General features: G+C 46.4%; 1 protein-coding gene across 1 annotated transcript in view; it reads left to right on the top strand.

Moving 5' to 3' along the window:
* Positions 1-10000, top strand: part of heatr1 (HEAT repeat containing 1) — a 28050-nt gene that overhangs the window by 11923 nt on the left and 6127 nt on the right. Inside the window, exons 25-37 of the mRNA XM_061027727.1 lie at positions 409-512; positions 619-765; positions 1618-1736; positions 1812-1933; positions 2334-2462; positions 3061-3285; positions 6802-6931; positions 7115-7296; positions 8309-8361; positions 8438-8561; positions 8650-8790; positions 9367-9665; positions 9901-10000. The exon at positions 9901-10000 is cut by the window's right edge and continues 51 nt beyond it. Of these exons, the coding sequence (XP_060883710.1) occupies positions 409-512; positions 619-765; positions 1618-1736; positions 1812-1933; positions 2334-2462; positions 3061-3285; positions 6802-6931; positions 7115-7296; positions 8309-8361; positions 8438-8561; positions 8650-8790; positions 9367-9665; positions 9901-10000 (1875 nt within the window). The remainder of the gene's footprint in view (positions 1-408; positions 513-618; positions 766-1617; positions 1737-1811; positions 1934-2333; positions 2463-3060; positions 3286-6801; positions 6932-7114; positions 7297-8308; positions 8362-8437; positions 8562-8649; positions 8791-9366; positions 9666-9900) is intronic.

The following is a 10000-nucleotide window of genomic DNA, read 5'->3' as shown; positions in this document are numbered from 1 at the left end:
GAATCATCTGAATCCAAACAGAGCGAGCAGCGCTGCTGTGCGCTCTGGACTGCTCGCATGAAGCGTTTGTGCGCTCAAAAGAATCCATAGGATGCTAAACTACGGGGAATATCAAACATTTGGAAAAGAGCGCCGGTGACATCAAAAAAAGGCAGAGCACTTGTAAAAAAAGATGCTGGGCACTGCGCTTTTACCCCAGACGACCGCTTGCTACTGCCAACGCTCTCTACTCATTCAAAACACTTTACAAAAGACGCTGGCGCTCAGAAAAAAACGCCAGGTGGACACGGGGCCTAGTAGTGATCCAAGTTGGCGATTCTGCTAGTTCCTAAAAACCGATCAAACACACACATGATGAACTTTGTTATGTAACTGCGTCCTTTAAATCTTGATTTTTCTCCTGATCAGATCACGGTGGACGCTCTGCTGGTCGCCAACGAGCTCGCTCCTCCTGAAAAGCCGAAAGTCAGCGTGACGGTGCAGCAGACCCGCAGGAGCCGCATGAGTCAGAGGTACGTAGTGTTTTTATATCATCAGAGTCATCCTGCTGTCTCCCCCCCCCCCCCGTCTCCTCATGCAGAACATAAATATGTCGTACCTCTTTATGTTGTTGTTCAGGAAACCGGATGCAGGCGACGCGGTCGGCCCAGAGGGGGGCGCTGTGTCCTGGCAGAGAGTGACTCTGATCCTGGAGCTGCTGCAGCACAAGAAGAAGCTGAAGAGAGCTCAGACACTGGTGCCTGTCCTGTTCACACTGCTCGCCAGGTAACGTCAGAAACCTGGAGGGAGGAGAGAACGTGAGGAGGGAGGATTGATCCTTCAGATGAATATCAGTGACTGAGAAATGAAATAATTTCATACCGTGCACAGAGAACAGATTTAAACTTTGAAACAACATCAAGTGTTTGAAACACTGGAAGCTAAATCAGAATCTCTCATTGATGGTTCTTCCCCTCATCTTCATGTGGGATTTAATTTTCTCTTAATTGTAATAAAATACCAACTTTTCTGTACCACGTGTTTTAAAGGTCACATATCCTCCTCTTCTTCTTCAGTTTAAATAAGTCTCAGAGCTCCTCTTCAACATGTGTGTGAAGTTTCTTGTTCTAAATCCACTCTGATCCTGTATTTGATCATGTCTATAAACCCCTCTATTTCAGCCCTGCTCAGAACAGGCTGTTTCTGTGTCTGTACCTTTAAATATGTAAATGAGCTGTGTCTGACCACGCCCCCTCTCTAGAAGGGCTTGGGTGTACTCGGTCTTTCTCGCTCCATGTCCTATTGTTTACGGTGAGAAGGCAGACTCAGAGGGCAGAACAAACACCTAGCTGTGGGAGTGTCACCCACCTGGGGGAGGGGCTACTGCCCTTTGTGATGTCATGAAGGGAATGTCTCCAAACGGCCTGTTTGAGCACACATTTTCTGAAAAGTGGAGCAGGTAAAAGACGGAGAGGATGGACTTTTCTCATCATTTGTAGACAGACTAGAGACACGTTAGAGAAACATGGTGAAGTGGATTTTACAGAATATGTGATCTTTAAATTCACAATTGTTTTATACCAAGTTTAACATGAGTGATGTAATAAAATGATGTAATCTGTGGTGTTGATCCTTCAGGAGCCTGGAGTCGAGTCCAGCTGATCACAGTAACATCGAGTATACCAAACAGCTGCTGCTCAGCTGCCTGCTCAACGTCTGCCAGAAGCTGTCTCCTGCAGGGGGCGCTGTGGGGTCAGGTGGGTCACTTCACCTCCTGAGCTGGTTTCTAATGCAGAGTGGTTTCTAACAGGGGGGTTTCTCTCTCTCTGCAGACGTTCTGGACGAGGAGAAGTTCAGCGTGGAGCTCGTGGTTCAGTGCATCAGAGCGTCCGACATGCCGCAGACGCATCACCACGCCCTGCTGCTGCTGGGCACCGCCGCCGCCATCTTCCCCGTGAGTGTTTCATCCTTAACGAACACGTGATAACAAAAAGTGTAAAACATCCTGAGACTGAACTTTAAAAAAATAATGTTTCTAATGAAGCCATGATTCTCTATCTGACCTCCTCCTCGTCCTCCTTCTCCCTCTCCTCTTCCTCTTCTCCCTCTCCTGTTCCTCCTCCTCCTCTTCCTCTTCCTCTTCCTCCTCCTCTTCCTCTTCCTCCTCTTCCTCCTTCTCCCTCTCCTCTTCCTCCTCTTCCTCTTCTCCCTCTCCTCTTCCTCCTCCTCCTCCTCCTCTTCCTCTTCCTCTTCCTCTTCCTCTTCCTCCTTCTCCCTCTCCTCTTCTTCTTCTCCCTCTCCTCTTCCTCCTTCTCCCTCTCCTCCTCCTCCTCTTCCTCCTCCTCCTCCTGCAGGAGAAAGTCCTTCACAACATCATGCCGATCTTCACCTTCATGGGAGCGAACATCCTGCGTCTGGACGACACGTACAGCTTCAGAGTCATCGATAAGACGGTCCAGATGGTGATCCCCGCTCTCATCCAGGTCAGACCTTTTCTCCTCTCCCTTTTCATATCTCCTTTCTTCTTCTCTACCATCTATCCATTTTCACCTCCCTCTCCATCTCTCTCTCCCTCTTCTGTCCTTTTTCTCATATTCCTTACTCCTCCTCTCCCTTTACTTATTTTTTTGTCTTTATCTCCCCTGGTTATCTTTACTCCTCTTTACTCTCTCTCTGTTTTTCTTTTTTCTCCTCCTCATCGTCTTTTCTCCCTCCCTCTTCTTCCTCCTCCTTTTCCTCCTCCTCTTCCTCCTCTCACTCTCCTCCTCTCACTCTCCTCCTCTTCCTCCTCCTCCTCATCTCACTCTCCTCCTCCTCATCCTCCTCCTCTCACTCTCCTCCTCCTCATCTCACTCTCCTCCTCCTCCTCCTCTCACTCTCCTCCTCCTCCTCCTCCTCCTCCTCTCACTCTCCTCCTCCTCCTCTCACTCTCCTCCTCCTCTCACTCTCCTCCTCCTCTCACTCTCCTCCTCTTCTTCCTCCTCTCACTCTCCTCCTCCTCCTCCTCCTCCTCTCACTCTCCTCCTCCTCTCACTCTCCTCCTCCTCCTCCTCCTCCTCTCACTCTCCTCCTCCTCCTCAGGCCCACCAGCTCTCTGACGGCAGCTCCTCCTCTCACGTGGTCTCCGTGGTGACGAGGATCATGCACGTCTTTGCCGACGCTCTTCCTCACGTGCCGGATCACCGTCGAGTCCCGATCCTCAGTCAACTCCTGACCACGCTCGGCCCCGCCCACTTCCTGTGGATCCTGATGCTCCTCCTCTTCAAGCTGCACGCCACGCAAACGTCCGGCGACACCAGCGAGAAGGCAAGACGGCGTTTATACGTTTTGATGTTTTTTACTATATGATCACAGGATGAGTCAGCTGATAATGAGTAACAAAGTGAGTTCAGAAAGAATCTTTTATAAGTCAGATCAAGTCAACTAACTACAAATTTAGAAATGCTTAACCACTGTTAATGTGCGCACCAAACACTGATGCCAGACGTCCTCAGGTAATACAAATCCTGTTGGGCCTGACAAGATCCTAACTTGACAAGATGACATAATCATCTAGTCAGTAATTATGTCATCTTGGCATGGCAGGGATGTAGCTTTGGGGTGCATCCTAAAGCTTATTAAAGAGGTTAAGTTTGGAACGCCTATAAGGTTGACGGGGACGTTTCTAACTCCCCACCCACCCAACAAAAAAAAAATAAGAATCTTACACTTCCTGGAAAAGGTCCTGCAGAGCGGCAGGAGAAATTATACAACACTGCCTGAATAGTCCTCCTGATGGCAAGTAAACCGATTCTTAAAGGGTGATCCACTGAGTGTTTCTTCTGTTTGTGGGTAATACCAAAGTACACCCTGACGTCCGTTAAACACGTTGCAGAGTCTTGTTACATGATGGATCTATCGTCCTTAGAGCTGGAACAACCATGATGAAAAAGTTCAGGGGGACTAGGGTTGTCACGATACCACAGTCACTTTATCAACCTGTTTCAATACAATGGCAACAAAAAACAAGTACAGGCAAACTCCTACACATCTCCTAATTGCACAAATACATTGATAACATTTCAATAGCGAAACCGCGCCAATGTATTGTGCAATCTAGACGGTAATCTCGGTCTTTCGATTCAAAATATGACTGAAGATCTGTAGATATTTTAAATCTTAAGATACTATTGATCAATAACTTAACACAGATTGAATCGTTTTCAAACCTGTGGAATTTGAAAGTATCAAAAATATCAAACATTTTGACAACCCTAACAGAGACTGTAAATCTTAACTTGTGTTGTTGTTACTGTGAGCAACATCCTGTAAGATTATTAACCTTGAAAACACACCATGAACCGGACCACATGAAATGATTCACCATCTTTACCTGGAAAGATATCCCTCCAGACTCAACTTTAAAGTTTAAGGAAAATGTTGTGGCCAATAGACCTCTTCATTTATCGAACAAAATCACATATTGAATAAAAAAACATGAATCCAGGGGACAATTAAAGTTTCTGAGGTCTTAAATGTAAATGAGTTTAGCTGTAAATGATGTATTACAGTGGTTCTCAAACTTTTTAGACTGCGTACTGCCTCCGAAAAAACGTGGCTCTCCAAGTACCACCATTATGGTAGACGTTAAAATACACTTTAGGCCTATTTCAACACACATTTCATACAAGAGGCAAATTAATTCATAAAAATAATATTATTTATTATTGATTGCTGGCAGCCACACTGTAGGACTACTAAGGGCTAGTGCTAGAATTTGCACACACAAAAGTGCAGCACAATAAAAATGACAACTTTATACCAACAACCTGTTTGAGAATATTTAGTCTCCAGTGTTTCCCGCACAAACACGATACCTGGGCCCAAGTATATTTCCGAGAGCGAGAGGTAGCGGGGGAGAGAGAGAGAGAGAGAGAGAGCGCGCGGGAGAGTGCAGGCTCTGTGCAACCAGAGCCGCTTTATTATAAGTCTCTGCGTTCAACATAGCAAAACTGCCTCTTTTTTTTTAAATCCCTCTTGACTCCTGCGGAGTGTTAAGACATCAAAAGAGAGCAGAATCACATCATCTTCAGATCAAGAGAGAGAGAGAGAGAGAGGGAAGGGGAGCGATAAGTTCTGCTGTCCGTACATGCATCAAAAAGTGAAGCTTCTCCTGGCTCCGTTATGTAGGCTACAGCTGCTTGCTGCCGATTGTACTGAACTCCAATAAATAACAGAATATCTGTTAATGTTGACCTGCAGCTGCTTTCTGTTGTTTCAGGACTGAACTATAACAGAATATCGAGTGGAACTTGAGGAAAACGTGAGGTGTACTCCTGTTGTTGTTTATGTCTGTGTGCGAGCATACATTGAGCAGATTAAAGTTGTTTGTTGCAAAAACTAAATTAATTTAGAGGGAAAACACATTTGATATAAATACAACTCAACAGATACAAGACAGATAAGATAAGAGTACGACAAAAAAATAATTGTTTTATGCTGAATGGGGTTTTTTTTATATTGTGGAGATTTCTTTGCGTACCACCACAGCGAGCCCACGTACCACCGGTGGTACGCGTACCATAGTTTGAGAACCACTGATGTATTACATTCCATTTCCTGATCAATCTCCTCTTTAACTCACAAATGGTTAAAAGGTTGATTTTTAAAAGTTGTGCTGTTGATTACCACATTTTTTCTACATATTAAAGAGTTATGTAAGAAGAAGAAGATGGATTATATTGCTAACAGCACCTTATAGGCTGCTAAGCTTCACATTGTACGACCCACACACACACGCGCGCAAAAACGCACACACACTGATACAAGTAAACAGAAACCAGCAGTTTCATGTGCACATCAGGGATAGAACCAGGTAGAATGACCATGTACACTCAAAATCGACTCCATTCACTCTGAGAATCAAATCAAACCAAACTCTGGTTTTAGTTGAAGCACAGCAATGATTCAAATAATAGCAGAGGACATTAAACTGTAACATTACCTCTCTCCCCTGTCTCCAAGCAACCCCAAGGAGTAATGGCTCTGAAGAAAAACACTTGACAAAACTAGCTTTGATCCGGTGAGAGGCAGGGAGAAAGAACAGAAAGGGTGACGAGGGTAAAACGAAGGCAAAGGAAGAGAACGAGAATGTGGTTTCTTTGTGTGGAAAGAAAAACAGATGGCCAAGAGGGAGAGAAAGCAGAGCAGAGGACACCCCCCCCCCCCACACACACGGCCGTTTTGGACGCCCCTCGGTTTGCCAGATATGAGAGCAGTTATCAGGTCAACAGGTGTTGCAGCGATGGAAGCGGGCAAGAGAAGTGGTTCAGATAGAAGTGATTGTACCCGACCTAAAAAGCCTCTGCATGTTTCTAATAAGCTCCACGAGCAGAAACGTGCTCAAACTAGGATCAATATTGGAGATGCTTTTGAAAAATGGAGAGAGGTTAGAACACAGAAAGGTTTACAGACCCATGCAGAGCTGGATAAACACTGAAGCTTCAGAGTCCACCACATGGTGACCTGTGTGAGCATGGACTCTAGAGAGGAGGGGGGGGAGACAGCTCTATATGATGTTTAGAATTTAGACTGCAGTACCCATTTTAAACACTAGGGGTCAGAGTTACATACTGCTCCTTTAAGGTTACTTTCCTCAGCAGATATTTCAGGAACTTTTGGCTCATCTGAGGTTATCTTTCTCTTATTTTGAGGTCTTTGTTGCCGTTTCCTAGAGCTGACTGTTTTTTTCGTGTGTGTGCGTGTGCGTGTGCGTGTGTGTGTGTGTCTGTGTGTGTGTGTGTGTGTGTGTGTGTGTGTGTCTGTGTGTCTGTGTGTGTGTAGGATGCAGCGCTGGAGAGAGACATAGATTTCTGGATCTCTCTGTGCTGTCAGTTCGAGGTGTCCGATCAGCTAACCTCCCTCGTCAGCATCCTGAACTTCCTGCTGCAGCTTCCTGACGACAAAGATGACGGTGAGAAACAAAGATTTACACGTCTTTGAGACGACATACTTCAATGGCGTCATTTTTCTAACCATAACTAAAACTTTGAAAACTCAAACGTTTGTATCTGCTGTTTGGATTTAAGAATAATCTCCCTGACTGAAGGAGATGCTCAGTAGATTTTGACTCCTGATGTTTCTCTCCTCTCTGCAGCGCCGGTGAAACGCCCCGTCGTCCGGCGAGGAGCGAAGAAGAAGGAGGGCGAGGAGGAGGAGAAGGTGGAGGAGCTGATCTTCAGCGTGGAGGCTCACAGCAGCAAAGAGCTGCGACACTTCAAGTTCCTCTGCGTCTCCTTCATGGCTCAGCTGCTCGGCTCCAACAGCTTCATCGCCAAGGTCAGAGACGAGCCGGGGAGCGTTCACAACAGTGTGTGGCGTTTCACCGAGGAGATGGAGGAACTGATTTTTTTCCCCTTCATGACATCACAAAGGGCAGTAACCCCTCCCCCGGCTGGGTGACACCTGGGGGAGGAGTTACTTTATCATACATTCTGTCGACCTCATTTTGAGCTAAAAATAGATTCTGTTTTCTCGATGTGTCATAATGGAGTCTAATAAATAAAGTTTCCCTAAGACGCATTTTAATACCTATTTCTTCATCAACATGTAAAGTGTCTCGAGATAACACTTGTTATGAGTTGACGCTATACAAATAGAAACTGATTGATTGATCTAAGAGTTGGCTGCGCCTAAACACCGGTGTGACCAATATACCAGCATAAAATACTGACACATGTTATTACCTCGGGTGCAGCCGCCACCATCACACACTGCGCGCGACCTGACGCGATTTAAAAAAAACATTGACTGTGTATTGACATCTGGTCAACACAGACCGGTCAGGCTGCACCATCTCTTCTCTCTCCCTCGTGCCTTTAACCCTCATGTATCATTATGGACATTTTTGTCCATTTGGTCAAATGTTTCCTTCCATCTGGTCATCATTTTGTCTGTTAGTGCATATGGCACCAGTTTTTGTAAGAAAGTCTCTCTTGACACATTTTGGAATGCACATTTTATTTTTTTAATAGATCAATAGAACACTGAAACATGTTTACGACCCTCTGAAGTCACTAAGGACAAAAATGTCCACTTACAAAAAACTGATTTAAAAATAGAACAGATTGATATTTTTTTCTACTTTTTTTTTCAATAAATCTCTTAAACTACTTCAGCCCTGCTCAAAACTACCAAATATTGAATAATTATCAGGAATTTAACCCTTTAAATGCCAGATAAAAATGATTGAATGTTTGGTAGTTTTGAGCAGGGCTGGAGTTGTTTAAGACCGGTGTGACTTATATTCTAAATTTTACGGTGGTTGAATAAAAGCGTTTTGTGTGTGTAGGTCGCAGACGGAGGTGATGCTGTGGACGAGTCTCTTCAGCAGCTGCAGCAGAGGTCAGTGTTCTCATGTGACGTCATGTGCATTATCGTTTATGTGTGTTTGTGTGTAACGTGTGTGTGTGTGTTTCAGGCTGCTGGAGGAGATCCTGCGGTACATCCACAGCGTCGCTCGCTGCGTGGAGGAGAACGCCGACAAACCCACCGCCAAGTTCTGGAGAGTTCTGCTGAACAAAAGCTACGACGTCCTCGATAAGGTTTGATTATTTTTGACTCGTTGACTTTTTAAATGATATTTTGGTCGTCTTGATAGATTTGGCCTCATCGTTTCCTCTCGTCGTCCAGGTGAACTCCTTGTTGCCCACGGATACCTTCATCACGGTGATGAGGGGGCTGATGGGTAACCAGCTGGCGTCAGTGAGGAGGAAGGCGATGGAGCTGCTGAACAACAAACTGCAGCACAGACACACCTGGGAGGAGCAACAGGTGAGACATCAGACAGTAACCTGTTTTATTAAGACATATAAGAAACCATATGAGACTCACTCTCTCTCTCTCTCTGTCTCTCTCTCTCTCTCTCTCTCTCTCTGTCTCTCTCTCTCTCTCTTTCTCTCTCTCTCTCTGTCTGTCTCTCTCTCTCTCTGTCTCTCTCTCCCTCTCTCTCTCTCTCTCTGTCTCTCGCTCCCTGTCTGTCTCTCTCTGTCTCTCTCTCTCTCTGTCTCTCTGTCTCTCTCTGTCTCTCTCTGTCTCTCTGTCTCTCTGTCTCTCTCTCTCTCTCTGTCTCTCTCTCTCTCTCTCTGTCTCTGTCTGTCTCTCTCTCTCTCTGTCTCTCTCTCTCTCTCTGTCTCTGTCTCTCTCTCTCACTCACTCCCTCCTCTCTCTCTCTCTGTCTCTCTCTCTCTCTCTCTGTCTCTGTCTGTCTCTCTCTCTCTCTCTCTCTCTGTCTCTGTCTCTCTCTCTCACTCACTCTCTCCCTCCTCTCTCTCTCCCTCTCTTTCCCTCTCTTTCCCTCTCTTTCGCTCTCTCTCTCTCTCTCTCTCTCTCTCTCTCTCTCTCTCTCAGGTCACTGCTCTCTTACAGCTGACGGGCGACCTGCTGAGCATTGTGGGTAAAAGCCCCAGTCAGCAGGTGGACGAGGAGGCGGAGCACGCCATCAACAGGCAGACGGCGCTCTACAGCCTCAAGCTGCTCTGTCGCAGTTTTGGCTCCAACCACCAGGAGGCGTTCGTCCCCGTGCTGCTGCAAGCGGTGGAGGTCGTCACGGCGCCCGAGGAGGAGAAGAACGTGACGGGCAGCGCTCTGCTGTGCATCGCCGAGACAGTGAGCATGCTCAAAGCGCTCGCCATCCCGCAGCTCCCGAGGTGTGTTTGATCGCTCAGTCCATCCTGCTCTCTGATTGGTCGGCTGTTTCAGGTAGCTCACAGTGGGTTTTACATGCAGGCCTCTGATTGGTCGACTGTTTCATGTAGCTCACAGTGGGTTTTGCATGCAGGCCTCTGATTGGTCGGCTGTTTCAGGTAGCTCACAGTGTATTTTACATGCAGGCCTCTGATTGGTCGGCTGTTTCAGGTAGCTCACAGTGGGTTTTACATGCAGGTTGATGCCGGCGGTGCTGCAGACGCTCTCAGACAGGAAGGAGCTGGTGACCAATGAGATCTACCTGCTGAGCGCTGTCACGGCCCTTCAACGCATCACA

This window comes from Labrus mixtus, chromosome 21 (genome assembly GCF_963584025.1).
Source record: "Labrus mixtus chromosome 21, fLabMix1.1, whole genome shotgun sequence".
Classification (NCBI taxonomy): domain Eukaryota; kingdom Metazoa; phylum Chordata; class Actinopteri; order Labriformes; family Labridae; genus Labrus; species Labrus mixtus.
Note: the sequence above shows the minus strand (reverse complement) of the source record. Positions and strands in the feature narration are given on the sequence as shown.